The sequence below is a fragment of the Erythrolamprus reginae genome, chromosome 1 (assembly GCF_031021105.1).
Source record: "Erythrolamprus reginae isolate rEryReg1 chromosome 1, rEryReg1.hap1, whole genome shotgun sequence".
In the NCBI taxonomy this organism is placed as follows: Eukaryota; Metazoa; Chordata; class Lepidosauria; order Squamata; family Dipsadidae; genus Erythrolamprus; species Erythrolamprus reginae.
In genome coordinates, this window is record NC_091950.1 from 180,775,021 (window position 1) to 180,802,841 (window position 27,821).

The window sequence follows — 27,821 nt, forward strand, 5'->3', positions numbered from 1 at the left end:
CTTTCTTTTCCTGTTCTTTTCCTTTTTTTGTCTATTTTTCTGCTCTTTTTATCTCTCTGACTATTCTTTTCTCCTATTCCTCTTCACACTCCTACTAAACTTCTTTGTTCCTTGTTGGCAAAGTTATCAGTCCCCCCCTTTTTACTATCTACTTTTCCCCCTTCACTACTATTTTCAATACATTCAATAAATTCATAATTATTATCAATATGTTCATTACTTTCAAAATCATGGTCATCATGATATTCATCATCTTTTAAAAATTCATTACAATAGTCCATAGATTTTATTTTATTTCCAACAGTCTCTCCTTCTTTCTCACATATCTCAGAGGTTCCTTCTGTAACTTCCCCTTCTATAATCTTCTCTTTTGTTTTTAATTCCTTTCGGATTTCATTTAGTTATGCTTAGATTAAACTTCTAGCCAGTACTTTTGTTTCTATCCCCCATCTTGTTTTTGAGTCATTTAATAAGTCAATAAAGATTTCTATTATTTCCACCTGTTCAATTTCTTCCATGTTTATCAAATCTCAATGGCCAGTTACACAGTTTCAACACAATTTTAATATAGTCCAGTTAATAAATCTGCATTCAGTATGACACCAGAATTTATAAACCCACAGTCAGTGTTCCCTCTAATTTTTTTTTGGGGGGGAGGGCGGAAAAGTATAGTGTCTGAGCGGCAGTCCCTTCGGGACTGGGCGGCACAGAAATAATAAACAAACAAACAAACAAACAAATAAAAACCCACCCTGTTTTGCCTCAGAGAATTTCAAAATAAAATACTGTACTGTGTGTCTATAACAGTGAGCTCATAATAGGGCAACTCTATCCATATCAAAATGCCACTTAAATAGTTGAGCTAGTTTCAAACTAGATTTTGATTTTCTTTCTCTCTTCCTTACTCCCATTCTTTTTCTTTCTCTTTTCCTTCCTCTCTTTTTTCTATCTGTTTCTCTCTCTTCCTCTCTTCCTCTCTCTCTCCTTCCCTCTCACTCTTTCCCTCTCGGCTTCTGGGCAGGTTTGGAAAACTCTGAGTTGATGATGATTTTTAAGTGAGCGATTGCTCACTGCTCAGCTTAGAGGGAACTATGCCCACAGTTTCAAATCGTCCAGCATAGAAAATTCCACAACCTCGATTCCTCCACCCCTCAGATGGCACTTTGTTTCTTCTGGTTTGATTTTTTCCCTTTTCTTTTCCAGTAAAAGGTAAGTCCACCTTCTCTAAAAAGTCCCCCCCCCGCTTGTTTTCAATTCAGTTCTTATTACAATATCTAATAGTCTGATGCTTCAGTTAGTTCTTTTTTTGTTGTTTTAAATCTCTCATCTCCATTTGCTATTACAGCCACCATTTTATTTCCGGTCCGTTTGTTCTTTCCCCTTTAAGTTTTAAGTTGCTTTAAAAGTCACTTCTATCAGCAAAAATCACCAACCTTATTACAATTCCACCACCTCCGTCTCTCCTGCACAGTGCTTAAGTTTTCGCTCTCCAGATGATGTCCATCAAAGAAGACAATCCATTTTTGTGTTGCGTGGCCACTGTGGCTAAAACGGCTGGAGAAACTTGTTCCTAAGCCAACTTTCACCACCATCGGTCAAGGGCTCTGTGTCAGATGCCTGCGGGGTATGCTGACCCCGGACACATCCTGACGGTGTTCCTCTTCACCCCGCCCCTTCAGGGCAGTTCTGGGGTCAGTTCCATAGGAACCACACACCTCCAGGTGATGGGAATTTTGGGTTCCCACGGAGCGCGGAAAACTCCCATCCCACCATGGTGCCTGGCCCCTCCCCTCCCCACATCATTGGTGAATTTCAGCGATGACCTTTCTTCTCCACTAGGCCTTTCATGATGACTATAGCTGATTCATCTGGAAGTAAAATATATTGGGCTCCATCACAGACTAGGCATTGGAAACATACCTGATACACCTCTTATCATACAGTATTCACGTGGGTTGTCCTCGGCCTATCAGAACGAAGGACCAAGTCAAATCTTTTTGCACACAGCTGGATACGCCTTGCTTCCCCAGATTTTGCAAATTCGAAGACTTGACTTGACTTTTATTGGCTATCAAAAAACAAACTCCTGACCGGGAAAGAAAACACAGAAAAAGGAAAAAGAAAGGAGACAACAGACACCCCCCCCCCCCAAAAAAAAAAGAGAAACACGAATAGGGAGGGAAATGAATACTGTCTCCATCACAGATGAGAAGAGGCATATCAGGTATGTTTCCAACACCTATTCTCCATCCTGGGGGTGGAGACAGTATTCACGTGGGACATACCAAAGCTAGGTGTCCCAATAGGGTGGGAATTTTGTATAGCAAGATCACAAATCATGTTCCACCACCTTTTGGAAAACCCTACAATCAAATGCTTTCATCGGCAGATGCTTAAGTATCAATTTTGTATTGTTTTATGAATGAATTAGGAGAGGACCAGGTGGCTGCTCGACAAACTTCATTCAATGGCACTTGTGTAGCCCAAGCCGCCAAAGTGACATCACTGCAGGTGGAATGCACAGTTATGCCAGCTGGTGGTTGAAGAGACGCTAATTCGTAGGCTTTGGAGATTGTACCCATGATCGAGCGTCCAACAGTAATAGACAAAACCTTTGTTCCAAGGGAGCGAGGGTGGAGCGCAACAAAGAGAGCTTCTGATCTGATCTCCTCATGTCCAGGGTATGCCATCTGTGATCAAGCTGGTGCACGGGACCAGAACAGAATGATGGCAGCACCAACTCCTGTGTCTGATGGTAGGTAGAATCACCTTCGGTAAGAAGGCCGGGTGCAAACGTAATATAACCATGTCCATATGGAAGATGCATAAATCATCTCTGATGAAGAACTCTGAGATTCTCTTTAAGTGGTTCGTATGGAGCCTTGGTTATGGAGGACAGAACAGGAGGCAGGTCCCACATAGGATACCTGTGAATGACAGGGTGTTGAATGTTGGAGACTTGGACTGTGAGCCCCCCAGCCCGATAGGCTGGTATCTGTTGTCACGGTTCACTGCTGAGGAATTTTGAAGAGTGAGCCCCTGAAGATGGCTGAAGAACGCCACCATGAGAGGAATCAAAGTACTTGATTTGGAATCAGAATCTTGCGAGGAGAGTTGCTTCATCTGGATTTCTGTAGAGGTAAGAGTAGCCACTGAAGTGAAGGTCCCTTGAATAAAGGTGGGCCCAAGGGGTGATCCCTATGCAGAAAATCATCTTTCCTAGTTGGGTAGCCAATTGAGGTATAAGGACTCTTTTCCTTCTCTGAACCTCACTAACTAACTGATGGATACTATCCTGCCTGTCTTGAGAGAGAAAGAACCTGCACTGAGTATAGTCAATGTGGCCTCCCAAATGCAAAATGGAACTGAAAGGGGACAACTGGCTTTTGACCAAATTAATGCAAAAACCATGGTGTTCAAGTAAGTCCATAGCAATTTGGAGATGAGCGACTGCCTGCTCTTTGGAGGGGGCATGAACTAGAATATCATCTAATTTAGCATTGTATATGAATCGGAATTGACCTGTTGTGAGCCATGAGAACCGCTAACATTTTAGTAAAAACTCTGGGGACTGAGGAGAATCCAAAGGGCATGGACCTGTATTGGAAATGTTCTCCGTTGTAATAGAAGTGGAGAAAACATCTATGGTGTTTTAAAATAAGAATGTGGAGGTAAGCCTAAATAAGATCCCAGGAGGCAATGTAACCATCCCTGTGAAGTGATGCCAAAATTGAGGCTAGGGAATACATTTTAAAATACCTGTATTTAGTGTAGAAATTCAAACAATTTAAGTCCAGGATGGCTCTCCATTCCCCCGAGGCCTTAGGGACTACAAACAAGATCAAGTAGAACCCTGATCCTTGCTCCCAGACAGGAACTCAATGAATCACCCTGATGGAAAGCAGGTGGAAGATCGCTTGATCCATCAAGTGACATTTATTTATTCAATTTTTTTAATGCCACCCTTGTCCTTAGACTCAGGGCGGCCTTCAACATGTTAGCAATAGCACTTTTTAACAGAGCCAGCATATTGCCCCCACAATCTGAGTCCTCATTTTACCCACCTCGGAAGGATGGAAGGCTGAGTCAACCTGAGCCGGTGATGAGATTTGAGATCTAGCAGTCAGCTTTAGTGGCCTGCAGTACTGCACCCTACCCACTGTGCCACCTTTAGAGGGAGTCCCGGGAGCTGGGCAGACAACAAAGGAGCTTGGGGGAATGGAGATAAAATTTAAAGACAAGCCGAAATGGATTGTAGAGAGGACCCAAAAATCCTGTGTGCTGGATTGCCAGGCTGGGTAGAAACTGTCCCCCAGTAGGAATTTCAGGGTCACTACCATCTAGAGTGTTTGAAAGTCCTGAAAGCAGCACCCCCTGTGGGCTGGCCATGAAATTGCCTTCTCCTGCCCCACCCCCCCACACCCCTGTCTGTCTGAGCCCTTGAGCAGGGGAAATACTGACCTGGAGTTTGGTGGGAGTAAAAACTGTGGTCACTCTGTCAAAAGGGCCTGCGGTAAGATGACGTAGATCTCGCAGTGCCCCATCTAGTAACCTGAGGAAGTATCTTCCATTTGTCTGCAGACTCCATGAGGAGTGGGTCCAGTATCTCGCCGAAGAGGGCCTTGCCCTTGATGGGACCCATGGCGAGGTGCCATTTGCGGTGGGAGCATACTTGCCACTGGTGGCGTCAGTGCAGTCACCTGGCCACTAAGGAAGAGGCAATTGCCTTCGTACAGAAGCAGGAGGTCTGGAGCATAGCATCTGCAAGAAATTGAACAGCGGCAAATATTTTGTTTAAATTCTGCTGAGTTCTCAGGTTGTTGGATGGAATGTGATCTTATATCTGGTGGAGCCAGATCCAGGTGGTCCTCACAAAGAATGACAATGTAGAGGAGGCCTTGATGGACTACGCTGTAACTTGGTATGCCTTCTTTAGCATCTGCTCCAGTCTACAATAATCTGATTTCATTAGTTCTACTGCATCCCGAGGTACTGCCGCCATGGAGTGGAGAGCCTTGATTGCTTCATCCACTGACGGAACTGAGAAAATCAGTAAGCTTGGTGGCAACACTAAAGAAATGTTTGTCTTTGGAGGAAGGATGGGACCCGCAATACATCCATCTCCTGTTTGGACTCCAAGAACAGTGGATCTGCATTCTTATCGATAGATGAGTTTGAAGGAGGGGGAACATCAAGGCCCACTGCCACCTTTGCTTTGAATAGTAAAGACTTGAATAATTCTGGTGGGAATAGAGAAGATGGAGCTGGTAGGTCAGACGAAGTTTCCTCATCTTCAGATAGGTCTAGAAAAGAAGCCTCTCTGATTGGTTCTCCTTCCTCTCCTTCCTCCTCTGAGGATTCATCAGGAGTCGGGCCTGCATCCTAGAAGTGGTGGAAGCTACTTTTGGTTTAGACTTGGCCTGAGATGAAGCAGATGTAGAAGTTGTTGGAAGTGTGAAAGATTGCATGCTTGCTTTAATTGCCTGTTGAAGAGCAGCTATTATCATTGTCTGGAAATTAGACTGATCCAGAGGAAAGGATTGGGAAGGAATCTGGGGTAAAGTCTGATCTCATTCCCCACTGGGTTGGGGGGAACCTAAAAGTCTAGAAGGTTCTGAATCATCCCAAAGGTTAGGCTGAGATCTGGACCAATTGGGATCATCCAATGTCAGATGATTTCCCCCAGTTTCTGACTGGGTTTCCTGAGGAGGTGGGGCCTTCCTTGTGTTTACAGACGAAACCTTCTGGCGCTTGGCAGAGCGCTCAAATATTTTTTGTAAAGTCTTATCTCACCTTTTCTCAGCTTATATAGTGGCTCTGAAGGAGGCCGTGGTAGAATCTTGAGCTCTATTGGAATGTGAGGGTGATTCTCTAGCCTCATTCTCATCTGTGAGCCTATTAGTTTTTTTGCTGTGTTTCCCACCCGAGAGATGATGATGATGATGATTATTATTATTATTATTTATTAGATTTGTATGCCGCCCCTCTCCGAGGACTCCTCCGAGGGATCCTGACTAGGCTCTCTGTTTGCCATGAGGGAAGAAAGAAGATAATCTCTGGGCTGGCAATCCCCAATAGAGGCCTAATAAACAGATCTCCTCTTCGCCCCAAGCAAGCTAGAGAAATTTACTGTGAGAGGAGCGCAGGAAGTCTGGGCCCACCTGAGCAAGCTTCCAGGATATGGATTGGGCCCAGGTCAAATTAGCGTTGCCAAGTGATGCTATAATGTTGCGTTCGGGGCTTGCAGGGCTGGCGCCAACGGGAGTGCTCGTGCGATCTCCGTGAGGTAAACAGAGCTTATACGAAGCCAACTTAAGAAGAAAAATTAGCCCTGCGCGCAGTGCTATTGTAGAAGACAGTGTTGAGGGGGAAGAGAGAGTGAGTGTCAAACTGCGTATCTCTAATAATGTTCAATTGCATTTTCGCCAAAAAGGCAGGAGCCTTTTGGTTGTGCTGCGCTCAGTGTATCGAGTGAAGTCGGCGCTTAAATTCCCCGCACCCAAATACAGCCCCCAAAACAAAAATCCCTGGAGGGAAGGGAAGGTGGGGGTGGGTGGAAAGGGGGAGCAAGGATTGAACCTGCTTGGAATTACTAACTGTATTGTTGTCTTTCATTGCAGGGTTTTTTTCCGTAGCGAAGCTTGGCTTGAAGAGACAGTCGAAGCGGAATGGAGCCACCTGATGGGAAGTTTTGGAAGGTAAGCCAAATCAAGAGGGAGGGTAAAGCAATGAAAAAAAGCAAAGTCACTAGAAATTCTAATTTTCCTTCATCCGCAATTCCTTTCAGTAGCCAAAAATCCAACATGTTTCTCAAAAATATTGTATAACAAAATAACAGTTGCAATCAGGGGTGGGTTCCCAACTTATCTCGCTACCCATTTGTTCCCTCTCTCCTGTGCCGCGTGGGCATGCGCATGCTTTGCACGCATGTGCAGTAATGAAAAATTTAAAAAACGGCATCAAACAATGCCGAAAGAAAGATAGCAACCGCATGCAAAGTGCCGGAACTCGGCTTCTGTGCATGCCCAAAAAGGAAAAAAAAAAATCAAAAATAAAGCAAAATAAAATAAATAATAAAAAAAGATGGCGGCGCCCATGGACCAGCATTGACCAATCCCTTAGTGATGTCACTGATGTCACCAGCAGGCCACTACCAGTTCAGGTGAACCAATCCAAACTAGGAGGAACCCACCCGATTGCAATGGATCTATCCTTCATTATCCTATATCAGGGTGAGCACCCTGAAGGTTTTGGTGAAATGCCTTTTCTGGGTTTTCTTTTAATATTTCTTATATTGCAAGAGGTGGGGGGAGGAGTCTGTTACAAATCCCCAGATTATGTCAGTCCCAACTATAAATCAGAGTGGTGGGCATTGGTATTTGGCAATAATATCAATGCCGGCCACTCTGATTATTGTTGGGACTGACATAATCTGGAGATTTGTAACAGACTCCTCACCCTTTGCAATATAAAAAATATTAAGACAAAATCCAGAAAAGGCATTTCACCAAGACCTAGAGAGCTTTCTTTTTCCATTTATAACCAAATATGCAATGTTGGTTTCACCCACTCTTGTGTCCAAGTGGCCCAGCTTGAAGGGTGCTTTAAAGTAACATGTTGGAGGCTTTCCAGGGAGTTATGTAAATAGCTGCAGATTTTTTTGCTCCTCCCCACCCTCAATAAAAAAGAGCAAATATCCTCCTGTAGGCCAAACTCTACCTGGCATGTCACAGGTGTTGTTCCCACAGGCAGCACACAGGTTCATAGTTCAAAAAGACATAGGCCACATATCTAATACAAGCATGTAAAAACCCAAGTGTTTTTCAATTGAACCAAGACTGTACCAACAATATCAGTTTTATTTCCTTGCTTTCGTAGATGATTCTTTCTAATTCCCACATGGAGCTCCAAGGGCAACCAGAGAACAATCAAAATTAATTAAATTGTTTTCATAGACTTTCCATCAGTTCTAATGACACTTCCACCACCACCACCGTCATTATTTCACGATAGAGTCCTTGTTGCAATCCCAAATGCAGGCCGGTTTGGGTCAACCCAATAGCCAGGCTCAATTAGATTTGACAGCTTGTGGCTTGGGGTGCTGCGGAAATTGAAAGTTTGCCTCTGCATCCTATAGGTACTGTGTTATCCCATTAAAGCGCGCTATGATTTTATTTATTTATTTTAAAACAAGGCTATATACCAGTGATGGTGAACCTATGGCATGGGTGCCACAGGTGGCATGCAGAGCCATATCTGCTGGCACACAAGCTGCTGCCTTGGTCAGCTCCAGCGTGCATGTGTATGCTGGCCAGCTGATTTTGGGCTTGCACAGAGGCTCTGGGAGGGTATTTTTGGCTTCCAGCGAGCCACTGAGGGGATGAGGGAGGGTGTTTTTGGAGCCTGGGGAGGGTAAAACACAAACCTACTGGGCCCATCAGAAGTTGGGAAACAGGCCATTTCCGGGCTCCAGAGGGCAGCAGTAGCTGTTTTTACCCACCCCAAGGATTGAATTATGGGTGTGGGCACTCACACGTGTGCAATAGTGCCAATAACTACTCTTTCGGCACCTGAGGAAAAAAAGATTTGCCATCACTGCTATATACCATTAACCCAGACTTATAATCTGTATTAACTGTACAATCCCAATCAGTGAAAGTTGTACTACTTCCCTTAGGCAGCTTTTAACTCTATGTACACTCCTCATTTACTGACCAAGTCATTAAGCTAAATGGTCGACAAGTGAACATGGTGTGTGTGCATGTGTTCGCTACTGATTTTTTATTTATTTTTCTATTTTTATTCTATCTAACTATTAATCTATTTATCTATCTATCTATCTATCTATCTATCTATCTATCTATCTATCAATCTATCTATCATCTATCTATCTATCTATCTATCTATCTATCAATCTATCTATCTATCATCTATCATCTATCATCTATCATCTATCTATCTATCTATCTATCTATCTATCTATCTATCTATCTATCTATCTATCTATCTATCTATCTTATTCTTTTTACTTATTTAGATAAAGTTTTCTCATACAGCTACACTAGCATTAATCACACTGTAATGTGTGTTGCTGTCAATTTGGCTGTAAATGTGCAACTTTGGTTGGAAAATGAATCCTTTATCACCATGGTATTTATAAATGGTTGCTAACTGAGGTTCTCACTTAGGGAAGAGTGGGTATACTTGGAAAACGGGTTCATAAGTAAGAACCTGTTTTTCTTCTAAGTCATGCAGGGCAGTGCCAATATAGCCCTTGGAATAGCCCTTGATGTTAGGCTTGAGCAAGAACTACTTAATGAGGAATCCATCTGTCTCCCCCAAATCTTCCTCCATCTTGACAGCTTTCCTGTGTTTGGTTCTGACACTGTTCTGTACAGGCAATATGAAAGAGCGCTCTGTATTGTACAAATCACATTTCAGGCAATCCGATTAGAAAGAAAAATGTAGGAGTGTTATTAGATGCTTAGCAAAAGATCACAAGACAAGGATTACTTACTGCCAATGTGTTGTCGCCAACATTTGAGGCTATGAGCCCTTCAATTGTGCCATATTCTGCGTCCCTTGAATTCAGCCTTTCCATACGGCGCTGCCGAATCTTTCTGACGATCAGCACTGTTGCTGCCGTAAATACGATCAGCACCATAATGGGAGCCAGTATGAAAATGACAAGCATTTCCATGGTGTAACCTCCGGCTTCCCCTTGAGATGGATGCCCTTCACAAAGAGAAACAACACCAAAAATATGATTAGGCGAAAGCTTGATGGAGATGGCTTTTGAGAAACATGGTGTAAGACGGGGTGTCAAACCACGGGGTGCTTATATCTGGCCCATAGGGCCACCCTAGAAACAGCAAAGGCTGGATCTGACCCACGGGGTGCTTAGATCTGGCCCACTGTGCCTCTTTCCCTGGCAGACGGTTGCAGACAGCCGTCACAGCCAAAAAGACAGCTCAGTAGCCCGTTTTCACTGGCAGAGCGCTTGGACCAGCACAGGCACCCTGATACTATTGACATTGAGCTAGCCATGCCCCCGCCAAGGTCAAACACAACCCCAATGTGGCCTTCAATGAAATTAAGTTTGTCACTCCATATCTAAGAACAAGATTAAAAAGAAGAAGGGGAGCCCAAGCGCAGATGTCTCCCCTTGCAATGGAAGAACACTGAGAAAGGAGAAATAAAAACCATATGTTGTTTTCCTGTTGCTCTCTGGAAAAGGGTACTCTGGGTTTTGACAGTAGAGGGCAAAGTGATGTACAAAAATTCCCCATGAATACTCAAATTCACATACAGTAGTGGCAAACCTGGTGCAATGAGGAGTTACAGTACTATCAGTGAGAAAATAAAGCAAGCAAGCAAACGAAAAGTACAAAGTCATTCTCTCTAGATATTCTGCTAATCCTGGAGTTTGTAACAACATCCATTATAAGATCAAAGTCTTCCTTGTCAGTTATGCTGATCACCAGGCTCCTGCTTAGACGCTTGAAGCTTTTACTCAAATCAAGAGGTGGGCAACTTTCCTTTTCTTGATAGAAAAAAGTGGCTTCTATATTTTTTTTTGTTTTTTGTTTGATCAACAAACAATAATTTAAAAATATCATAGATGAAGCTACCTTGTTTCTGCTCCAGTTGTTTATTGCTCTCAATAAACACATGTGATTGTGTTCTAAATTTGCAACTCAGCATTACTCATCAATATATGTAAATTAGGGGTTGTGACCATTCACAAGCCATTTATAGCAAAGGCTTGTGGTTGTTTTTTTTAAAATCCTCCTTATCAGCCTTGTGTGGGCAGGAAGCAGGAACGCTGCCCAAACTCATTTGTGCTCTGAGCAAGCATGCAGATCTTGGATCTCCTATGAAGGTTGTTGAACGAACAATGAAAGACTAAACAGGAAAGAGGTTTCCCTCTCTGAGGTCTCTTTAACAATGGAGCAAAAAAGTCTCACCTTTCGTTGGTAGCTCTGCCGTGATGTTGAGGTTGCACAGGTCCCCTTGACAGCATTCCACAGCTTGATCTGAGGACGGAGGAGTTTTGCATGTCATCTTCCCCTGCTCATAAACTTGGAAGCAGCCCTTCTGATAAACTCTTTGTCCATTATTGATGCTCAAGGAGGAGAAGCACCTATGTCCTCTGCAGCGGACTCCGTTCACACACGATGTGCCTTCACACACACATTCGTATTTTAGCTTGTCGTCTGTAGAGAAGAGGAAACGGACCATTTTATGAAGCCACCTGCCTGCGTACACTCTGAATCATTTCATCAAGCCATATCATCAGTTTTGTGGACATTTTGCAGAATCCATTTCTCCCCCTTGGTTCAGGTATAGGCAGAGGTGGGCTGCTAAGGTGGAATGGTGTGCTCGCCCCTGTGGCTCTGAGTGCTAGGGGAGTCCAGCGCAATTACACTACTGCACCTGCGCCCAGCTGCAGTAGCGTAATTGCGCTGGACTCCGCTAGCACTCAGAGCCACAGGGGCGAGCACACATCACCGTTCCACCATAGCAGCCCACCTTTGGGTGTAGAGCATTAGAATTCCATGAAAATGCAAACTGTTCAGCATTTGTGTATGCTCTGTGGAGTTCACATTTTAGGGTTAAATTAAACAGACACCATGTTACGCCAAAATGTGCTTTGCTTTGCTTGGCTTTGGCTCAGCATGAGCTAGGAGGTCAGCTAGAGGTTTGCAAACCACTGTTCAGAATTTAATATATGTGTAAACCCAATGCATTTATTTTTATTCGTTTATTTGTTTTTACGAATAACACAAGACATATCCAACACATCTTCCTCTTCCCATTTTCCCCAAAACAATAATTCTGGGAGGCCGGTTGATTGAGAGAGAGTCACCGGACCAAAGTCACCCAGCTGGCTTTCATGGCTAATGCAGGACTTGAACTCATGGTCAACTGAGGTTTACTCAACAAGCTATCCTTAATCATACCATGGTATAATATGACATGTGGTCAAGGACAACTAAGGAGAGGTATCTATTGCTTGCTAGATTTCTTTGCTTCAGATTTTCCATCAAAGGTATAGAATTCAGTAACAGTAAAATATCAATAGGCAAGGGAATATCGTACAAATTCTTTCAATTTTCCTGATGCAAAAGCAAAATGTCCCATCTTATTAGGCCTAATGTCTAAAATTCATTTTAATGTTTGATCATAAATCACAATTGTCTATGTTTAAACAATACTCCAAGCATATGCCAAATCTGATCCCATCATATTGTATGTGAATAATATACATGCATACATACATACATATATGTCACATGTTTTTTTGCTGAAATTTTAAAATTAAGGGAGACTAGGATGGCACCATTTCGGCCATATATATAGTATATTTTATAGTAGACATCCAGTTATATACATACATACATACATACATACATACATACATACATACATACATACATTATATATATATATATATATATATATATATATATATATATATATATATATATATGGATGTCTACTATAAAATAAGTCAGTTAAATGTTGGTATCTGGGTCTTATTATCATATGTGGTAGACAGGCGTAGAAGCAAAAAAATACTGGATAAAAATACATAAGCGGATGGAAAAGATAATAAAACAACACATTTACTTAAAACCAGAAATATTTTTACTGGAGATTTTACTGGAAACCTATAGTAAAGGGAATGCATATCTAATTATTCATGTACCATGTTTCCCTGAAAATAATACATGTCCACATGATAAGGCCAATTAAACTTTACAGCGCATGCGCTGAAATATACTCTCCCCCCCCAATAAGCCACCCCAATTACTTTCCGGGAAAAGAGGGGGACATGCCGAGAGCCGCTCTTTTTGCGGCAGGCACTCTTTTGGTAGGGAGAGAGAAAAGCGAGAGGCGGGTGCGCACCCCCCCCCCAACGGGACTCTGCTCAGCTCCTCTGGGCTCTGCCTATGTCAATTTGCCATTACTGTCAGCGAGGAGGTGGCGAGGCAGGGATTGAGGCTCGTCTCCTTTTCCTCGCAGGAAGGGTTGTGTTTACAAACGCTGCTGGAGGCAGAGGCCAGAGGAGCCGAGCCAGTCTTGGGGGGGGGGCGCACCCGTCTCTCATTTTTCTCTCTCTCTCTCCATTATTATTATTATTATTATTATTATTATTATTATTATTATTATTTATTAGATTTGTATGCCGCCCCTCTCCGTAGACTCGGGGTGGCTCACAACAATAACAAGAACAGTGTAAAAAACAAATCTAATAATTTAAAAACACTAAAAAACCCATTATTAAAAGCAAACACACACACAAACATTCATATCAGGAGGAAGGAATTAAATTCATCTAAATATAATCAAGCAAACAGCATGGAGAAGACAGAATGCATCCACCTGGCACCCTTGGAATAGGGCACAAAACATGCAAGACGTAGCCCTAAATGACACTCCTTATCCACTCACTTACATACATCATTGTCAAGGAAAGACAACAGTACTTGGCATATGAAGCAGAACATGAAATAAATACCTCCCAAGTAGGTCTAAAAATAAAACAATGCTGCCAAACAATCATTTGATCATCTTTTGTGACAACCAAAATATGCTGACTTCTTGAGAATCCCAGCCTTCTGGGCATCTGCTGAAAAAAAACACCTACTTTTGTGTGAGAGAGGAGGGGGAAGGGGAAGTGGAGAAGAGAGAGGGGAAGAGAAGGGGAGGGGAGAAGGGAAGGGAAGAGAAATTGTCCCATGAAATAGTGCTTTCAGATCTTTGGGGAAGAGGGACAGAGGGAACAGGAATGTAAGTATGGATCCTGTGCCTTAGAAGTGTTCCATTGATCACTCAATGAACCTATACATCTGATGTTCTGGAGATATGCAGGAGTTGCGTTATGTACAGATTGAAACTAATTGGTAATTAGCAAAATTATATTTTTATCAAATGAGTGCTAAGCTACGTTTGGAAACAGTGAAATTTATTCTGCAAGGTGCCTTGTTGGCAAAGCAATAGAAACTTACACTATCTGCATCAATATCTATGCATGTCTGTGTATTTATATATAATCAAAGCTATACAGTTTTAAACTTGAGGAAAAAGAACATATGGTTATGAAGCAAAAACAGAGCTAATTACATAAAACAGCATCTAAAAATAATTCATGGCATGGACCCCAATTTTCAGTTCTGGCACATGTTTTATTTCCTGACTGTGATTCCATACTTAGTATTTTAAACAACTTCAAAACAAATCTGAGTTGTCAATAAACAATCAAATTTGGGGGCCTTGGTGTTCTCGGAACTTGGTTGTTTGCTTGTAGACATTTTGTTATCCAACTAGGAGTTGGGCAATGAAACATCTGCAAGCAAACAACCAAGCTTAGAGAGTGCCAAGGACTCCATATTTCAACCTTGAGCTACAAATATTCTCTATTGGAGTACAGGTATGTTAAGACTCTGTCCATAACTGTTGGGTTGGCAATATATTGGCTGCAGGTGTTGCAGACCTCCACAAGAGGGAGCTAGAGTTCATACCTTATTTCTCTGAGTCACCCTCTCTGTTTCTCTGTTTCTCTTTGCCTGGCTACTCACTGTTAATGGCTACTCACTGTTAGGTTTGCTCTGCATTTTCTCTGCAATCTCTCGGTATTGCAGTTATGTATTATTGGCTAAAATCTGATATCTTTGTTTATTATGACAAAAACAACTGACTTTGTACTTGGTAATATTTGGATTGTTATTCTGACTTATTATGTATATGACTTTAGACTGTTTATCTGAATATGTTATTTCTCAAAATAAACTTTAATTCAAGTCAGTATATCAGTGTGTGGCTGAGTAGTTATTCACAACTAATCTCAATCTAAATGTTTCTGTATGTGCACAACCTTGGTAAACAAGGATTACTCTGCTCATACATTAACAAGGTGGTCCTCGAATTACAAATGTAATGGAGCCTGACAATTACATTCATAACCCAAGGATTCGCTGGAGTGAATCATGCTGAATGAACATTAAAATGAATGAAGTTCACTGAGATCTAGGGTGCATAGATTTTGCAGCAAATTTTTGAGTTTTTCAGAAGTTTGGGAGTTTAAGGGTTTAAATCCTTTACCTTTTCCATTAAGGTCCAGTGTTGGGAGTCTGGCAAAGTTTCTAAGCCAAGCAAAGACTGACATGACTTCTGAGCCTGCAGAAATTTCCCTCCTTAATCCAAACCTGGGGGCAATGGTGGCCAAGCTGTTAAAGACGCTAGACTTGTTGACCACAAGGTCAACAGTTCAAGGCCCACATACCACATGATGGAGTGAACTCCCCTTACTTGCCCCAACTCCTGCCCACCTAGCAGTTCAATAGCAGGTAATTGCAAGTAAGTAGGCACCCCTTCAGTGGGTGGGTTAACAGCGTTCTGTGCACCTTCAGAGCTTAGTCATGCCAATCACATGACCACAGAAACATCTTCAGACAACACTGGATCTTCAGCTGTGAATCAGAAGTGACCACGACTCCTTAGAGTTGGACACGACTTACAAGGAGAACTACTTCAAAAAATCTAAACCTATTTGTTTTCTTTAAATCAGAGGCCCCCAACCCCTGCACCAGACAAGCGGCAGGTGCTCGTGTTCATATGTGAAGCTCCATTTGTGCAACCTGCAGGCACATAGGCCACCACTTGCACAAATGCAACCAGATAACCCTTAAGATACCGCCAGAGTAGCCTGAGGGCCAACAAATCCTGGCTGTACCATCTGGTGAGGGGGCTTTGATATGAATATTGAAATCTTTCTCTCCCCTATTAAAAAGGCTGAGTTTACGGGATGCCAACACCTCCCCTTCAGCAGAGATGTAAAATTTCAAGAAATGCTGGAGCTGGGTGTGGGGAGAATATCTGGAAGTCTTTATGGAGGAACAAATGGAAATAAACCTGATACGTTTAGCACATTTCACAGATATAAAACCTCATTGCTTTGCATAATTTGTTATTACAAGTTGGCTTATTGATAAAAAAAAATGTTTGGTATATTATATTTAGGAGCATTGCTTTTTCCCAGCCAATAATTATGGAGTTATTGATTAGAATGAAGCTTTAAAAGATATTTTTAATGGAGCAATATACTGCTGAATCTGACAAAATGTAGCACGTCTTTACGTCTCCTTATTAAGAAAGGTGGAACACAGAAATGTTAATACTGTAAATGGAAGTAATCACTAACATTGTAGTGGTAAAACAACAACAAAAATGTATTCTGGATTTATCCTGCAGGTTATCAGATACTGAAAGCAGTAATTGTCGGAAAAAATAACCACAGAAGGACTAATCAAGGCTCAGAATATACATTTTGCCCCCTGAAGCACTGCTTAATTACCCCCCCCCCCAAATCTGAAATAATTCTGCATTATTATCTTTTCTGATACTTATCACTTTGATGCTAGTATTGAGCTATTCATTGTTTTTCATCTTACTTGATTTCTTCATTTGGAAGACTATCCCCACAAAAAGAGTTTAGCTAACTTATGGATGTCCAAACAAAACCAATTTTAGTAATATTTTATGGTCTTTCCCATTCCACTCCCCCCGCCCTCCCCCAGAAAATATGAACAAGCATTCCTTACAGGGAAACGGATTCTTCTCTGCTCTACCTCTCTGAGGATGCCACCCATCTTAACAAATAAGCTTTTTAAAAGTTTATAGGGCAGAGGCAACAAATTACATTTTTTTCAGTCTTTAATATCTTTCTAATGATTCAGATAATGTGGAGGTCCTTGTTACTGTATAAACTTGGTTGTTTTCTTGCAGACATTTCATTATCCAACTAGATAACATCATCAATACTACAGCGGAGTGGGGTTTGCTAGAAGAGAGAAGGGAATGGTCAGCCACATTCCCTTCTAGCACTGACAATATTATCTAGTTAGGTAATGAAATGTTTGCAAGAAAAGAACCACGCTTAGAGAGTGCCCAGAACAACCCTGAGCTACAAATATTCTCTTCTTTGGTATCAAGAAATTTTGATATATTTTTTTTATAGGAACATTTCCATGACATGTTCATACACCTAAGAAATTGCTTTATATGTGTAAATCATGCAAGCCCCTTCATTTTCTGGACTCCTGTTACTTTTTAAGCACAAGAATGGGGAACTTGCTACATCTCGCTGTAGCTGAACTACAGCAACTCCTGGTCCCTCTTGCTGTGGCTTCTGGATGTTGCTGCTCAGCAACATCAGGAACAGCTAGCACTCCAGATCTGGTTTAGCAATTCACAGGTTTAAATATTTTTAACACTTTCCAGGAGGGTTGCCTGTATTTTTTTTTAACTGTAAGCAGTTTTTACAGTGGAATTGATGGGTATTCCAAAAAGTCTATTTGATTCTATTAATATAATATATTTTACATTACCTTGACATCACATCATTCCCCTAATTTCTTACCCTATTTGAGGGTATAAATGGTTATTCTGATCGTTTCAGTGGATTTCAGATTTCAGTAATGTAAATCATGGCTCTATTACCATTGTTGCATTTCATTATGTTTGTATAGAAAAATCAAGGTGAACTTTGGAAAGATATTTATTTGTTTCAGATTTCAGTAATGTAAATCATGGCTCTATTACCATTGTTGCATTTCATTATGTTTGTATAGAAAAATCAAGGTGAACTTTGGAAAGATATTTATTTGTTTGTTTGTTTATTTATTTATTTAATTATTTAATTGGATTTGTATGCCGCCCCTCTCCGAGGACTCGGCGTGGCTCACAGCATATAAAAACAGAACAATAATATGATCCAATTAATACTACAATTTAAAAACAATTAAAAGAGAAGATTAACCAAAAAAATATAACTTATTAACCAAACATTCAGCAATCATACTTAAGGCTTTCATCGGATGGATGGAAGGAATGTATGAGTTGAATGGGAATGATATGTATGATACATTTGGCCCACCTGGCGTTAGACAGGCAGGAGGAGAGGGGGCACTTATCTCTGGGGTGGCAGAGGGCCGAAATATCACAGTGCTGCTGGGGAGAGGCAGATATGGCGGGAGCCACAGAACTAGCCGTTCCAGGGGAATGAGGGATCGTTGTTTAATAGCGATCCCACATTCCGGTTCCTTCAGCTCAACTCAGGATACTGGTATCGAGTGTAATTCTGGCCCTGGGCTCAGGCTGCTGCAACTCAATGCCTGGTCGGTGGTAAATAAATCTCTCCTCATCCGGGATTAATCCTGGATGAGGAGGCCGACTTGGCATGTGTGACTGAAACCTGGCTGGGCCCAGAGGGAGGAGTTCCTCTCTCTGAAATTTGCCCAGCTGGGTTCCAGGTACTGCATCAGCCTCGACCCCAGGGAAGGGGGGGAGGAGTGGCTATTATAGCCAGGGAGAACCTTTGCTTGCGTAGACTCGTTGCTCCAGAGATTGCGGGTTGTGAGTCCCTACTTGTGAAGTTGAACTTAGGGCTTCCGGTGGGCTTGTTGCTCACGTACCTGCCTCCCAGCTCTGCCTGTGCTGCTCGAGGAGGTAGCTGGGTTGGCGGTGAGGTTCCCCAGACTCATTGTCTTGGGGAACTTTAACCTGCCATCGCTCGGCGAAACCTCTGGGCGAGCGCAGGAGTTCATGGCCACCATGACAGCCATGGACCTGACACAAGTAATACAGGGTCCGACTCACGAGGGGGGGCACACACCCGACATGGTATTCCTCTCTGAGCAATTGAGTAATGGTGTGAGACTAAGGGACTTAGAAGTGTTGCCTTTGTCATGGTCAGACCATTTTCTATTGCGGCTTGACTTCCTGGCTCCAATCCTTCCCCGCAGGGAGGCGGAACCAACTAGGTGGTTCTGCCCCAGACGTCTGATGGACCCAGAGGGCATTCAGAGGGCGCTTCGGGTTATTCCAGATGCACTCGTCCACAGTTCGGCAGAATCTCTTGCTGAGGCCTGGAACAAGGCTGCAGCGGAGGCTCTTGACCGGATTGCGCCGTTGCGACCTCTCCGTGGTGCTAGACCCCGTAGAGCTCCATGGTTCAATGAGTTGAAATGTCAGAAGACACGTCTAGAGAAGCGATGGAGGAAGAGTAAGTCTGAATCCGATCGAATATCTGTAAGAGCGTTTATTAAGACATAAGTGGTGTTCAAGGTGGCAAGATGCACGTATCATGCCGCCTTGATTGCATCAGCGGAATCTCGCCTGGCCGCTCTGTTTAGGGTGACCCACTCCCTTCTTAATCAGGGGAGAGTTGGGGAGCCCTTGCAGAGTAGTGCCGAGGACTTAACACATTTTTCACTGATAAAGTCGCTCGGATCCGGGCGGACCTCGACTCCGATTGGCTAACAGAGTCGACTGACAATGAATCAGTGGAGGTGACTGGGGCTCGTACTTGTCCATCTGTCTGGGAAGAGTTTGATCTGGTGACAACTGATGAAGTGGACAAGGCCACTGGAGCTGTGAGTTCCGCCACCTGTTTACTGGATCCGTGTCCCTCTTGGCTGGTTTCGTCCAGCAGGTAGGTGACACAGAGCTGGGTCCAGGAGATTGTCAACGCTTCTCTGGGGAGGGGGTCCTTTCCGGCTCCTTACAAGGAGGCACTTGTGCACCCGCTCCTCAAGAAGCCTTCCCTGGACCCAGCCATTCTTAACAACTATTGTTCAGTCTCCAACCTTCCCTTTATGGGGAAGGTTGTTGAGAAGGTGGTGGCGCTCCAACTCCAAGGAGGGAGGGAGGCAGCCAGAAGGGACACGGGTCCAACAAGCAGGTGGCGGAACTCACAGCTCCAATGGCCTTGTCCACTTCATCAGGTGTCACCAGGTCAAACTCGCTCCAAACAGATGGACTAAGACGGGCCCCTGTCACCTCGACTGACTCGTTGTCAGTCGACTCTGCACTCCAATTGGAGTCAAGGTCAGTCCGGATCTGAGCGATTTTGTTTGTGAAAAATTTATTAAAAGCCTTCGCACTACCCTGCAAGGTTTCCCCAACTCCTCTCTGATTAAGAAGGGAGCGAGTCAACCTAAACAGAGCGGCCAGGCGAGATTCTGCAGACGCAATCAGGCCAACATTGTATGCACGCCTTGTCGACCTGATTGCCACTTTGTAAATCTCAATATGAGCTTTTACAAGTGTTCGGTCAGATTCAGATCTGGTCTTCCTCCAGTGCTTCTCTAGAGTTCTCTTCTGGCGTTTCATTCCCCGGGAGCTCCTCGGTAAACCAAGGAGACCTCCAGGGTCTGTTGCCAGAGAGAAGTTGCAAAGGCACAATTCTGTCTAGAGCCTCCGTCGCAGCCATATTCCAGGCTGCAGCAAGCGACTCCGCCAAACTGTGGACAAGTGAATCTGGCAAAACCCCAAGCGCCCTTTGAAAACCTTCTGGATCCATCAGGCATCTGGGGCGGAACCTCCTAATCGGTTCCACCTCCCTGCGGGGAAGGATTGGAGCCTTAAAATCAAGCCACAGTAGAAAATTATCTGACCATGACAATGACAACGTTTCTAAGCCCCTTAATATCTGATCATTACTCAACTGTCCCCTCTCATGGGTTGAACAACTTGGGTCAGGTCATGGTTGCCATGGTGGCCATGAACCCCTGCGCCAACCCTGAGGGTTCACCGACTGACAGCAGGTTAAAATCCCTCAAGACAATAAGTCTAGGGGACTCCACCGCCAACCTGGCTAACTCCTCAAGCAGCACAGGCAGGGCTGTTGACATGCAGCTGGGAGGCAGGTACGTGAGCAACAAGTCAACCTGTATCCCTAGGTCCAACCTCATAAGAAGGGACTCACAACCCGCAATCTCATATAAAGCAGTGATGGTGAACCACAAGTGGCACGCAGAGCCATACCTGCTGGCACACGAGCCGTTAGTTTAGTTTAGTTTAGTTTAATCAGATTTGTATGCCGCCCCTCTCCGCAGACTCGGGGCGGCTCACAGCAACAGCAATACAAGACAAATCCAATATTAAATTAATTTTAAGAACACCACAAGTTAAAAACCAATCATACACACTAGCATACCATACACAAATTTTATAAGCCTAGGGGGAAGGAACATGTCAATTCCCCATGCCTGACGACAGAGGTGGGTTTTAAGGAGCTTACGAAAGGCTAGGAGGGTGGGGGCAACTCTGATATCTGGGGGAGTTGATTCCAAAGGGTCGGGGCAGAGAAGGCTCTTCCCCTGGGTCCCGCCAAACGACATTGTTTAGTTGACGGGACCCGGAGAAGGCCAACTCTGTGGGAGTTGCCCTAGCTCAGCTCCAATGTGCATGTATGTGCTGATCAGCTGGTTTTTGGCTTGCACAGAAGCTCTGGGAGGGCGTTTTTGGCTTTCAGAGAGCATCGGGGGGCATTTTTTACCCTCCCGTGGCTCCAGGGAAGCCTTTGGAGCCTGGGGAGGGTGAAACATGAGGCTACTGAGCCCATCAGAAGTTGGGAAACAGGCCGTTTCTGGCCTCCAGAGGACCTCCAGGGGCCTGGGGAAGCTGTTTTCGCACTTCCCAGGCATTGAGTTATGGGTGCGGGCACTCACGCATGCATGATAGCATGTGTACATGCTCTTTCGGCACCCGAGGGAAAAAAAGTTCGCCATCACTGATATAAAGGGAACTAATATGCAAAGTTGCCTTGTCAGCTTTGTGCCTCTTTTCTGGATGTTCATAGGCATATTTGACTTATTCCACAACTTTTTTGAATTTGTAACTCTCTGACCAAGCTAATAATTTGGCTTCATAAATATAACTTTCTCACACTACCACTGAATTTTCCATATCCCTTTGCCAGTCTTCAGAAACTAGGCGTTGATTGCTTACCTGAACGCCTCTTCTCGTACGGTGAGCGGGTACAGCAGTCACATGGGTTGCTCATGTCCAATCCGGTGGAACTGAGCCTAGTATTAAAAAAGCTTGCCGGATCCGCCCCTTCCCCAGAATTCGCGAATCCATAGACTAGGCTCAGTTGTGAAGCTCTGTAGTGTTCAACTCTCATTGTTAGAGGAAGAAAGATATAGAAAGGTAAAGAAGACACATACAAGGGCGGGAAGTGACTGCTGTACCCGCTCACCGTACGAGAAGAGGCGTTCAGGTAAGCAATCAACGCCTATTCTCCGTACTGAAGGAGCGGGTCCAGCAGTCACATGGGACATACCCAATAGATGGTCCCTAGGGTGGGATTAGCTTGCTATCGTGTGAGATAACGGATTGGAGTACCCTTCTGCCGAAGGCAGCGTCCGCTGAAGCGTAAGAATCAATCTTGTAGTGCCTGATGAAGGAATTTGGCGAGGCCCAAGTGGCTGCTTTGCAGACCTCCTCCAACGGGGCTTGAGTCGCCCAAGCGGCCGAGGTGGCTGCGCTCCTGGTGGAATGCGCTGTGATGTTCCTTGGAACTGAGAGGGAGGCCGACTCATAGGCCTTAGATATAGTCCCTCTGATCCAACGGCCTATTACTGTTGAAGACACTTTGGCCCCCATGACTCTGGGATGATAGGCTACAAAAAGTGCTTCTGACCTCCGAAAGGGTCCTGTGCGTTGGATATAGATTCTCAGCGCTCTGGTGAGATCCAGGGTGTGCCATCTAATTGCCAAGGGATGGTCTCGTTGGAGGCAGAAGGAAGGTAGGACAATATCCTGAGATCTGTGGAACATGGAACTGACCTTGGGTAAGAAGGTGGGGTCCAGTCGCAAGACTACCTTGTCCTGATGGAATTGACAAAGGTCCTGCCTGATTGAGAGGGCAGCCAGCTCCGAAATGCGTCGGGCAGAGGTAATAGCCACCAGGAATGCTACCTTAAAGGATAGGTACCTGAGGGACGCCGATTTTAGGGGTTCGTATGGTGCCTGCGTGAGGGAATGGAGAACCCGTGGCAAATCCCAGGATGGGTACCTGTGGACCTTGGAAGGTCTGAGGTTGGCTATGCCCTTGAGGAATTCCTGAACTTCAGGGAAGGATCGGAGAGGCTGTCTGCGGGGACCCCCTAGGACAGATGAAATGGCTGCCAGATGACGCCGGAGGGTGCTGGTGGAAAGTCCTTTATGGAAGCCTTGCATAAGGAAGGAAATTATTCTGTGTATGGGGATGCACAGAGGGGAGAGACCTTCCTGTAGACACCACTGGTGAAACTTGGACCACGTGTGGTCGTAGATTCGATTGGTCGAACCCCTTCTGGCCTTTAAAATGACCTCCACTGAATCGGGGTCATGACCACGCAGTTCTAAATCTCTCCTGATAACAGCCAGGCGGTGAGGTGGAACCACTCCGGGTCTGGATGGAAAGAGGCCCCCTGCCGCAGCATATCCCCCGAAACGGGGAGTCGCCAAGGGTCCTGGACGGACAGCTGTTGGAGATCCGCGAACCAGGGCCGGCGGGGCCAGTGAGGGGCGATTAGGATTACTCGGGCCCTCTCGGTGAGGACCTTGTGAATCACGTCCGGGAGGATTGGAATTGGAGGAAATGCGTAGAGTAGGCCTGGAGGCCATGGACTCCGGAGGGCATTGATTGCTTCCGCTCCCGGGGATGGAAATCTGGAATAGAAGCGAGGGAGTTGGGCGTTCGCATTGGTCGCGAAGAGATCCAGGATTGGTAGGCCGAATCTGAGGGTGATTTGATGGAACAGGTCTTGATGGAGGTTCCACTCTCCTGGGTCTATCGTTGCCCGGGATAGCCAATCCGCCTGGACGTTGAGACTCCCCGAGATGTGATCGGCTAGGAGCGACTGGAGATGTTTTTCCGCCCAAAGGCCCAACTTGAGGGCCTCCCTCATGAGAGCCTTGGATCTCGTGCCCCCCTGTCTGCAAATATGGCTTTTCGTGGCAATGTTGTCGGTGAGAATGAGAACGTGCCGGTTGGGAATGCGAGGAGAGAAATGCTTCAGAGCCAGGGAAACGGCTCTTAACTCTAGCCAATTGATTGGCCTGGAAGCTTCCTCCGGGGACCACGTGCCCTGGGCTATCATCCCCTGGGCGTGGGCGCCCCATCCCGATAGACTGGCATCTGTGGTGATGACAAATTGATCCGGGCACCTGAACGGGGATCCTCTGTCCATGGCCGGAGACTTCCACCACTTGAAGGATCTGCGAACACTCAGTGGGATGACAATGCGTCGATTTGAGTTGCTGTGCCCTGATCTCTGAAAAGGTAACAGGAGCCACTGGAGTTCCCTAGCATGAAGGCGAGCCCAGGGAATGATGCCTATGCATGACACCATCTTCCCCAAAAGGGAAGATAGAGTGACTATGGAAACTGAAGAATTAGATAAAATGTTAGAAATTAACTCCACTATACTGAGTTTTCTCTCGGGAGAGAGAAAAACCTGGGAGGATTCTGAATCAATAATGGATCCCAGGTGAGAAATGGATGTGGAAGGTTGGAGGTGGCTTTTATCAAAGTTGATGGAAAATCCATGGTCCTGAAGGACTGACATGGTGACAGAAAGGTCTGTTTTCACTTTCTCTAGGGAGTTCCCATGAATCAAAATATCATCAAGATAACATAAAATGTGGATGGGAAACGCCCGGATATAGGCCGCCAGGGACCCCAAGAGCTTTGTAAAGACCCGAGGGGCCGAGGAAAGGCCAAATGGCATTGCCCTATACTGGAAATGCCTGCCTTGAAAGGAAAAACGTAAAAATTTTCTGTGGCATTTGGCTATAGGAATGTGAAGGTAGGCCTCAGTGAGGTCTAAGGAGACCATGAAATCTCCCGAGTGAATGGCGGCCAAAATAGAAGACAAGGAGTGCATCTTAAACTTCCTGTATTTGATGAATAGATTTAGTTTCTTTAAATCCAAAATAGCTCTCCAACCTCCGGAGGACTTTGGAACCATAAATAGGATGGAGTAAAAACCTAGGCCCTTCTGACCGGAAGGGACCGGTTGAATGGCTCTGATGGACAATAGATGAGAAATGGCCTCCTCCATACGGTTACAATCTGAGGATGACCTGGGAGAAGGGCAGGAAATAAAACGTTTAGGGGGAGAAGAAATAAATTCTAAAAGAAGGCCTGTTTGAACAGTGTCAATGACCCAAGGGTCCTTGGAGGTGAGACGCCAATTAGAGGCGAAATGAGCTAGGCGACCCCCTATGGGAATAGAGGTAAGATTACCATCTAGGTTTCTTTGAAGCCCTGTTAGAGGAAGCTCCCCTTTGGAAGCGAAACCCTCTACCCCTGGAGTTCCTACCTTGGGAACGAAAGCGGGGGGAATACTGACCTGGAGATCTCTGGTAGGAAGCCGCTTGATCTTGCTGGCGCCCTGGGCGACGAAAGGACTGCGTTTTGGTAGCCTTTTTTGTGGTTGGACCCAAAACTTTCTTCTTGTCCGTGGTTTCCGTGAGGAGTGGATCCAGAAGATCACCGAAGAGAAGGTCGCGCTTTAAGGGACCCTGGGATAACTGCCACTTTTGGCGAACTCCCGCTTGCCAAGGGCGAATCCATAGGAGTCTTCTTGCCGTAGTAGAAGCTGCAATAGACTTAGCAGAAAATCTAGTAGATTGCAAGGTGGCATCAGCCACGTACTGGGCAGCTGCAAAGACCTTGTTGAAGTCTTGCTGACCTCTCAAGTCATCGGGAGGAATATGCTGTTGAAGTTGGCGAAGCCACAGCAGCATGGCTCTGGAGAAAAAGGAAGCCGCTGCAGAGCTTTTAGTGGCCCAGGAATCAGCGGTGAATCCTCTTTTGAGCATTTGCTCAATGCGCTTGTCCTCTGGGCGGAGGACTTCCTCCGCCTCGCCTGGCACAGCCGCTGCCGAGTGAAGAATCTTGACAGGTTCATCCGGTTTGGGAAAGGATAGAAGCTCTTCATAGGAAGAGGAAAGTTTGTACAACTTTCTGTCCTTGGTGGAGGGATTAAGGCCAGAGGCTGGAAATTCCCACTGTTTGAGTAAAGCATCTTTAAACAACTTAGGCATAGGAATTACCTCGTTATCCTCCTGTTCCTCTGTGAAGTAAGGTAAATTCTCCTCCGGGGGATCAGTGGAAGTGGAGGCTTGTTTCTCCTGGGCCGCTAATCCCGTAGAAATTCTAGCTTTGAGGAGGAGAGATTTGAATAATTGAGAAGGAAAAATAGTAATTGGAGGAGGAACCTTTATTTGGGATTCCTCATCATCTGATAAGCCTTGAAAAGCATCCTCATCATCCTCTATATCCTCATATTCATCCTGGGAGGAATCTGAATCATCCTGCATAGGAGCTCTGACCGCTGGGGGAGAACCCAAGGGGCGGGAGGAGCGAGAAGGAGGAAGAGGTAAGGGAAGCTCATTGATGGTGGAGAGTTTGGCATCAATGGCTTTGGACAACACAGCAAAAATAGACTGGAACTCAGGAGGTAAGCTGGAAATATCAGCAGAAATGGCAGAAGAATCCCTAAAGGCCTGGGAGGATCCTGGCTGGGGGGAATCTTCAATAATATCTGGTTCCTCTGGACCTATGCCCCATAGGTTAGGTTGGGGTCTGTCTAGGTTTGGCTCATCCAGAGATAACACAGGGACCCCAGAAGGAGGAAGACTAGAAGCCTCTGGTGGGTCTTGACTACTGATTACTTGGGCCTGCACTTTCAAACGTTTTGCTGATTTGTCATGGATTTTTTGTAGGGCTAGGTCCCTTCTCTTCTCGGCCCTGGTGACCTTGGTCGAGGGGCGGGCCCCTGGAGAAGAGGAGGAAGAGGCCTGGGGGATACTAGTAATCTCATCGCCTGTAGGCCTGGCCTCTCTGGGACCTTTAGTTGTGCCTCTCTTGGGAAAAGTAGCCATAGTCTGACAATTAACAGAAGACAAGGCTGAGCCAATAACTGAATAATAAGGAGAAGAATTTCAAGGACTTCCCAAGAGGAATGGATCCTGCTTCGAGGCCTCGAAGCTGCTGAAACGTGAGGACAATCTGGGCAAACCCAGAGTTCGTGCCCCCAAATCCAGCGGGGCCAGCCTCCCTAAACTTTATAATTAAGTAAACCAAGGCACTCTGGTTGGAGGCTTAGCCGGTGGAGAATTTAGCCTGGGACCCCCAAGGCCCGCTCCGGGATCCACGCGGTGGACTGAGGCCTACGCGGCTGGCAGGAGGCCAACACGAGAGGCCTAGATTTAAAAAGGGCGCGAAGGCTTTCGCGCCGAAAAAATCGCCCCGTAAATTTCTTAAAGGGGAAGCGATCGACTAAGTCCAGGAGACTAGAAGGCGTCTCACTCCGCAGGAGGTATTTCTTAAGCCCTTAAATATATTGTATACAATAAATAATCAATAATTCAATAGATTAATACTTGCACCAGGACCTCCAGGCCAAAGGATTAGAAGAATCCACAAGCGGCCGCAGGAATCGTAACCGGCAAAACCGCCGGGGGGAAACGAAACCGCAACTTCTCCAAAGGAAAAAAGCCGAGCCGCAAACGGCTGGCGCTATTGGTGCAAGTAAATAATAATGATAAAACAAATCTTACTACTTTTGAAGAAAAGGATCGAAGGGAAGGTGTTAGAATGTTGAACGAGCTATCACAATACAACCGCAGGATATGCGAACTGAGCGAATTCTGGGGAAGGGGCGGATCCGGCAAGCTTTTTTAATACTAGGCTCAGTTCCACCGGATTGGACATGAGCAACCCATGTGACTGCTGGACCCGCTCCTTCAGTACGGAGAAATACAATTCTGAAAGTATTTAATACGTTCAAAGAACCTCAAACAGAAATTTTTAAAAATGTGTTCTTTCCACTGTGGCCACTTATATCCTTTCACAACATTTCTCATATTTTTCATAACATAATAAATTATCATTTATAATAATGGGTATTTCAAACTGCTTTGTAGCTGACAAAGTTTTTATATTTTTTCTTGTCCTTTTTTTCCTTGTAAAGGAA

General features: G+C 44.9%; 1 protein-coding gene across 6 annotated transcripts in view; it reads right to left on the reverse strand.

The window, feature by feature from the left end:
- ACVR1 (activin A receptor type 1) overlaps positions 1–27,821 on the reverse strand; it is a 115,921-nt gene that overhangs the window by 24,386 nt on the left and 63,714 nt on the right. For 4 of the 6 annotated variants that reach the window (XM_070731552.1, XM_070731549.1, XM_070731551.1 and 1 more), the window contains 3 exons: positions 10,968–11,216; positions 9,518–9,735; positions 6,598–6,678 (listed from right to left, as the gene is read on the reverse strand). In XM_070731552.1, the coding sequence (XP_070587653.1) occupies positions 6,598–6,678; positions 9,518–9,735; positions 10,968–11,216 (548 nt within the window). The remainder of the gene's footprint in view (positions 1–6,597; positions 6,679–9,517; positions 9,736–10,967; positions 11,217–27,821) is intronic. The other 2 variants (XM_070731554.1, XM_070731553.1) reach the window with 1 other exon arrangement.